Genomic DNA, 7,500 nt, shown 5'->3' on the forward strand with positions numbered 1-7,500 from the left:
TCACTATATGGCAGGGCATGAACCCACTGCAGCTCACTATATGGCAGGACATGAACCCACTGCAGCTCACTATATGGCAGGGCATAAACCCACTGCAGCTCACTATATGGCAGGGCATGAACCTACTGCAGCTCACTATATGGCAGGGATGAACCCACTGCAGCTCACTATATGGCAGGAGATGAACCCACTGCAGCTCACTATATGGCAGGGCATAAACCCACTGCAGCTCACTATATGGCAGGGATGAACCCACTGCAGCTCACTATATGGCAGGACATGAACCTACTGCAGCTCACTATATGGCAGGGCATGAACCTACTGCAGCTCACTATATGGCAAGACACGCAGGGCGACGAGGTGAGGAGGACAGAGAATGTTGCACTGTGAGGACGACCGGGAGCGAACCGCTTCGGTTGATCGAACAAACAAACAAACAAACAAACAAACAAACAAACAGTTGACGTTACGTTGTTCACACAAACATACAACAAGTACACTCCAGGCTTAAGATTGCATCAAATGGCCATTCTGTAGAGTGAAAGAGTGAAAAAAGAGTGTGTTTATTGTTCCATCAGTGTGTTCTTGTCTTGCACAGAGCCGACAGCGCAGTGGAGCCGGCCCGCTGTGCATCGGAGCCTCAGTCCCTGCAGCTGTTTGATTGGCTCCAACATCCGCTCATTAACGAAGAGCTGAGCAGGTAGAAAACAGCCTTAGCGAACATGGCTCTAATTAACAAACACCAGCCCCTCCATAATAACCTTGAACAGGGTGCTCATGTAGCGTGTGTGTTTTTGTGTATGTGTGTGTGTGTGTGTCAACATGTGTGTCAACGTTTGTGTGTACGTCAACGTGTGTGTATGTCAACATGTGTGTGCGTGTGTGTGTGTGTGTGTGTGTCCATGTTTAGGTGTGTTGTGTGGTGTCTGATGAGTCTCCCCCACATGGTGCACGTGGAAATGATCCTGTTTTGTTTAGCTCACACACCTGACCCCCCCCCTCCCCTCCCCTCCCCTGACCCCCCCCCCCCTCCCCTCCCCTCCCCTGCCGTGTGATTTAGTGATTAGAACACGTCTTCATTAACAGGCAGGGTCTCTTCAAACATGGCACTGATGATGAAGCTGACATGAATGGGGGTATGGGAGGGAGGGAGGGAGGGGGGGGGGGGATGCTTAATCATCAGTAAACGCCTCTGTCTGAAGATAATTTCCGTCTCTTTTCTTCTACCCCCTCTCCCTCTCTTTTCCCTTTCCCTGAGATGCCCTTGAAAGTGAAAGGTTAGGTCGCTCCATCCCTCTCTTCCATGCGGATTAGAAAACATCCTGAAGAAGAGCAAGGCAATTGACATTTTACCACCCCCGTACCTGACACACACAAACACACACACACACACACTCTCTGTCTGATCAGAGCTGAGGGGGGGAAGTTCCCAAGGGGAGCATGGGTAAGCCCAGAGCAGCATGGGTAAGCACTTATCTCCTCGAACACCTCCACTGCTTTGATTTACACACACACACACACGCACGCACGCACACACACGCACACGCACACGCACACACACACACACACACACACACACACACACACACACACACACACACACAGAGAGAGACAGAGAGAGAGACAGTGATATAGAGACTCCCAGACAGATCCCTGATCCGTGTTCATATAGAGGAGTAGTCCATAAGTACTACAGGCCAAGGCTGGAGCTTCACATGGCAGATTTATGAACGAGGGATGAACAGAAGGGGTGACAGAGAGATGAAAGAAAGGGGGGAGTAGTGGCAGAGAGAGCACAATGTTGTCATGATTCCAGGATTCTCTGTCGCATTTAAACAATGCAATCATGCGATGCCAAATCGCTATGCAAGGCGCGTGACACACACACACACACACACACACACACACACACACACACACACACCACACACACACACACACACACACACACACACACACACACACACACACACCGCCTAATCCATGAGGGACACAGAGACAGTCATTGTGTCAGCAACAGAGAGTTCAGCTGAGGACAGGATGCTGCTGTCACACTACACAACACAGAGGAACACACCTCCTCTCATTCATTCTTCTATTACTGAACACACACACACACACACACACACACACACACACACACACACACACACACACACACACGTATACTCTCTGCCCTAATGTTACACTTAAAAACAGAGCAAGAATGTGCAAATTACTTGATCTACCATTTGATCCACCTCTCACAAACTAATGGACAGAGTGGTCCTGGTCTGATACAGGGGGCTTATACACTCACCGAACACTTTATTAGGAATACTATACTAATACTGGGTAGGGCCTCCCTTTGCTCTCAAAACAGCCTCAATTCTTTGTGCATTGATTCCACAAGATGTTGGAAACATTCCTTTGAGATTCTGGTCCATGATGACATGATTGCATCACGCAATTCCTGCAGATTTTTCAGGTGCACTTTCAAGCTGTGAATCTCCCGTTCTACCACATCCCAAAGGTGTTCTATTGGATTCAGATCCGGTGACTGGGAAGGCCACTGAAGAAAACTGAACTCATTGTCATGTTCATGAAACCAGTTTGAGACGACTTTTGCTTTGTGACATGATGCATTATGCTGGAAGTAGCCAATTAGAAGATGGGTAAATTGTGGCCATGAAGGGATGCACATGGTCAGCAACAACACTCAAATAGGCTGTGGCATTCAAGCGATGACTGATTGGTATTAACAGGCCCAAAGTGTGCCAAGAAAACATTCCACACACCATTCCACCACCTCCACCATGAGGTGTTCCTAATAAGGTTCTCAGTGAGTATATAGAGCTGCTTAACAGAGATCTGCTTTTCACACTTCAGTTTGCTGAGTACTACTTTGAAACATTTCATAAAACACCCACAGACTCAAACCGATTACAACAGTTCATTCTGTCCTTGTGGTTCAATGACGTTACGATACCTCAGATAGGGAATGTCCTTAGATAGAAGAAAAGAGAAAATCCATAAGAAGGAAAAAGACAATCCATACTGTGTGTGTTGAAGAATGAACGTACCTGCTCAAATCCATTCCTCTGAAATTCCTCGAATCCAAAGATATCCAGGACTCCAATCTCAAGGGCAGGGTCTCTGTGTGTGAGAGGGGTGGGGGTGGTGGGGGGGGGGGGGTGGTGGTGGTGGGGTGGATATCAACGTTTAGGGTATGGTTCTCAGAGACAATAATAAGCCTAATCGTACACTACAAATACAAAACATCTTTAGTGGAGAAACTCTCCTGAAGGTGGGATTTGGTCCAGGACATTGGTGTGAAAGCGCTTCTAAAAAAAGAACCAGGATCATTGCTTATTCTCGACATTCTTGCTGTCGGTGTGTGAAAAAAAAACCCTGTGCTAAAACCAGGATTTAGACCCTCTGGTGTGTTATGGCTTTATTGTTATATGTTATATTAGTCCTTGTTTCAACTAAATGTTACGGTGTGTGTTGACATGCTGAAGTTATTACTGTTACAACCTACGGTTGTTGATGACGAAGATGGCCACAGGCACTGAACTAACCAATTACATTGTGTGTAATCCTGTATCAGCAATGTGTCCCTCACAAAACATCACACACAGGCACATGCACACCCACACGCACACACGCGCATTCTTCACAGGTTCCAGGGTCAGGTCTGTGTGTGGTTATGGGTGTGTGTGTATATGTGTGTGTGTGTAAATAAGGAATACTCCAAGGAATGCCATGTGTGTCTATTCTTTGACAGTATGTTCTAGTGGGAGTGGTGTGTGTGTGTGTTTGTTCAAGCATTTATCACATACTGTGGTTGATCTGTGTGTGTGAAAGGATCTTGACACAAACACATTCCACTAGATAATTACTCTTATCTGACAGTGAGATAACACTGAACATCATACACATCAACAGCCCAGCCCAAGGATCCACTGACATCAATGTGTGTGTGTGTGTATGTGTGTGTGTGTGTGTGTGTGAGAGAGAGAGAGTGGCCTCCACCTCAACCCTGTGTGTCTGTGTGTGTGTGTGTGTGTGTGTGTGTGTGTGTGTGTGTGTGTGTGTGTGTGTGTGTATACGTATAAATATATATACAACTCCACCTTAACCCATGCTGTCTTCTGGTTCTCACACACATGCTGTCTTCTGGTAAGTATTAGTTGTGGTTGTGAGATGCCTGTGCACGTGTGTCTGTGTGTGTGTGTGTGTGTGTGTGTGTGTGTGTGTGTGTGTGTGTGTGTGTGTGTGTTTGAGAGTGGCCTCCACTTCAACCCTGTGTATATTTTGTCAGACACACAATCTATTGTGTGTGTGTATGTGTGTGTGTGTGTGTGTGTGTGTGTATGTGGGTGTGCGTGTTTTTGTGTTCCAGAAAATGTAAACACGTAGAATCCACTGATAGACAGCTCTGATAAGCCTCCATGTGTCCATCACCACAGACTCAACAGTAGCATTGTCTTCTAGTCCTTCACAGTCCTTTACACACACACACACACACACACACACACACACACACACACACACACAGATACCATCACTAATAACACATCGTTTAGAGCGGAGGTTTGGAATAGCTTACATTGTGTGTCTGACAAAATATAGACAGGGTTGAAGTGGAGGCCACTCTCAAACACACCCACACACACACACACACACACACCCACACACACACCCACACCATCACTAATAACACATCGTTTAGAGCGGAGGTTTGGAATAGCTTACATTGTGTGTCTGACAAAATATAGACAGGGTTGAAGTGGAGGCCACTCTCAAACACACACACACACACACACACACACACACACACACACAACCTCAACTACTACCTACGAGGATCACACACTACACCCCTTCCACCGTACCCCATGCTGTCATCCGGCCCCTGTAGGTAGTAGTTGAGGTGGTTGACCAGGTTGCTGAAGAGGCGCCCGTAGAGGGCCTTCACCAGCAGGTCCCTGTATTGCTCCGACATCTCCACCGTATGGCGCCGAGTGATGACATCACCTGGAGCAGAGAGGGGAGGAGGGAGGGGTGGGATTGAGGACACACCCCAACCCCATTGTCTTACTGTACTTCACCGGTCGTCATTCTAGCATTGAATTAGAATCATAAAACAAGGGGATGCCTCTAGACACTGATCTGAGTACAGTCAGTATGGTTGTGTTCTCCTTGATGGGTTAGGGTGTGGGAGGCTAATCTGACCCCGGGCTCATTGGAATGCATGGAACGGAATGAGGAATGGTATCAAACACACTGGAGATGGGGCATATTCTAGAGGGTGTGTGTGTGTGTGTGTGTGTGTGTGTGTGTGTGTGTGTGTGTGTGTGTGTGTGTGTGTGTGTGTGTGTGTGTGTGTATGTGTGTGTGTGTGTGGAGGGCAGGGGAAAGGTGAGGGGTTACCTTTGAAGTACTGAACATCAGAGGTGAGGGCGGAGCTTAGGTCATCAGAACACACCTGCAGCAGTCCAGCCACTGGAGAGAGAGAGAGAGAGAGAGAGAGAGAGAGAGAGAGAGAGAGAGAGAGAGAGAGAGAGAGAGAGAGAGAGAGAAAGACAGAGAGAGAGAGAGAGAGAGAGAGAGAGAGAGACAGACAGACAGACAGACAGACAGACATGTTATGGGTTTGTTTTCATTCTGTGAGTATTAGTGACCTTATTACCTCACCACCTCTCTTAACCCTGTCAAATCCTCCCTCTCCCCTCTCTCCCCTCTTATCCTCCCCCCTCTTTCTCTTGCCCCCCTTATCCTCACCCCTCTCCCTCCCCCCTGTCCCTTCCTCCCTCCCTCCTCTCCTCTTTCTCATAAGACACAGAGAGGGACACAAAGAAAGAGATTGAATGAAGAGGTGGGATGTCTGGGAGAAAAGGGCAGAGAGACAGACAGAGAGAAAGAGAAAGAGAGAGAGAGTGAGAGAGTGGGAGGGAAGGGAGAGGAGGGCAAAACTCAGTCCAAGCATGCATGGCCTTTAAAAACAGTTCAAACAGTTTATCTATCAGACATAAAACATGTGTTGAAAAACAAATCCAACACGTCCTCCTCTCTCTGGCCTGTGTGATTCACTCTGACATCACCAGCATGATGTGTCGAGCTCAGAAAACAACTCATCACTGCGTAATTCCAGTCAACGAGGCCTCCAGCCACTAGTCATGCCTGGATTCGAGGGCGTAGCAGCAAAAATAAGCATTAAAAAACGAGGTTGACAGGAAACTGAAAAAGAATACCAGTCATATCCCCAGCCGTGACATCACGTCTCCCTGACAACAGGGAGGCCTGTCTCAGTCTGGCAATGACATCATTTGTTTACCCTCTCTCTGAGGTCAGGGTTCACAGAACACATGTGTTTGTTGCATAATGTGTGTGTGTGTGTGTGTGTGTGTGTGTGTGGGGGGGGTAACTGGGTTGTCTCTCTCTCTCTCTTTCTCTCTCTCTCTCTCTCTCACCATGGAAACGGTCTGCCCGGAAAAGGGGGCTTACCAAACAGGTGACCGGCTGGGCCTCTTGCCAAAAACACATCTCAAAAACACAGGAGAGAGAGAGAGAGACAGAGAGAGAGAGAGAGAAAGACAGAGAGAGAGAGAGAGAGAGAGAGAGAGACAGAGAGAGAGAGAGAGAGAGAGAGAGAGACAGAGAGAGAGAGAGAGAGTGTGACAGAGAGAGAGAGAGAGAGTCTGTCTATGTATGGTAGGGGGGAAGAGAGACAGCGGGAATGGAGAGGGAGAGCAAGTGAGTGTGTGTGTATTAGTCAGAGGGAGGGAGAGAGAGGGAGGAGGGAGAGGGGGAGGAGGCTGCAGCAGAACTGATGTAAACAAGAGGATGGAGAGTGACACAATTTCTTCTGCGTAGCTCTCTGCTCTCTCGCTCTGTCTCCCCCATCCCCCTTTCTCTCCCTCCCTCTATCTCTCCTCACCCCCCCCCCCACCACCACTCCTCCCTCACCACCAGCCCCCCTCCCCCGCCCTCCCCTTCCACTGTCTCTCCCCTGCTGTCTGCCTGGTGTGTGTGTATGTACAGCTTGTGTGTGTGTGTGTGAGAGAGAGAGAGTCAGTGGTGTGTGTGTGTGTGTGTGTGTGTGTGTGTGTGTGTGTGTGTGTGTGTGTGTGTGTGTGAGTGTGTGTGTGTGTGTGTGTGTGTGTGTGTGTGTGTGTGAGTGAGTGAGTGAGTGAGAGAGTCAGTGTCCGTGTGTGTGTATATGTGTGTGTGTGTGTGTGTGTGTGTGTGTGTGTGTGTGTGTGTGTGTGTGAGTGACTGGGTTCATGTGAGGGGGGAGGGGGGTCGGGGGGTGCTGACCTCGTTCCAGCAGCTGGGGGTCAGAGGGGAAGGCTGTGTCTGCATCGGTGAGGGCAGTGAAGCGCAGGTCCCCCGCATGGAGCACAGCAGACAACACCTGGAACACAGAGTCCACCTCCTGGGGAGGGGAGGGGAGGGGAGGGGAGGGCAGGGGGAGGGAGGGGAGGAAGGGTGGAGGGGGGGGGCAGGGAAGAGGGA

At 48.9% G+C, this 7,500-nt stretch overlaps 1 protein-coding gene across 1 annotated transcript in view; it reads right to left on the reverse strand.

Annotated features, from left to right (window-relative positions):
* The window catches only part of myo16 (myosin XVI), a gene marked incomplete at its 5' end in the record, with an annotated part of 90,386 nt that overhangs the window by 32,867 nt on the left and 50,019 nt on the right, over window positions 1–7,500 (reverse strand). The window contains 4 exons of the mRNA XM_083681463.1: window positions 3,063–3,135; window positions 4,878–5,019; window positions 5,416–5,487; window positions 7,303–7,420. Coding sequence (XP_083537589.1) covers window positions 3,063–3,135; window positions 4,878–5,019; window positions 5,416–5,487; window positions 7,303–7,420 — 405 coding nt within the window. The remainder of the gene's footprint in view (window positions 1–3,062; window positions 3,136–4,877; window positions 5,020–5,415; window positions 5,488–7,302; window positions 7,421–7,500) is intronic.

This window comes from Argentina silus (genome assembly GCF_951799395.1).
Source record: "Argentina silus genome assembly, chromosome: 12".
NCBI classification, from domain to species: domain Eukaryota; kingdom Metazoa; phylum Chordata; class Actinopteri; order Argentiniformes; family Argentinidae; genus Argentina; species Argentina silus.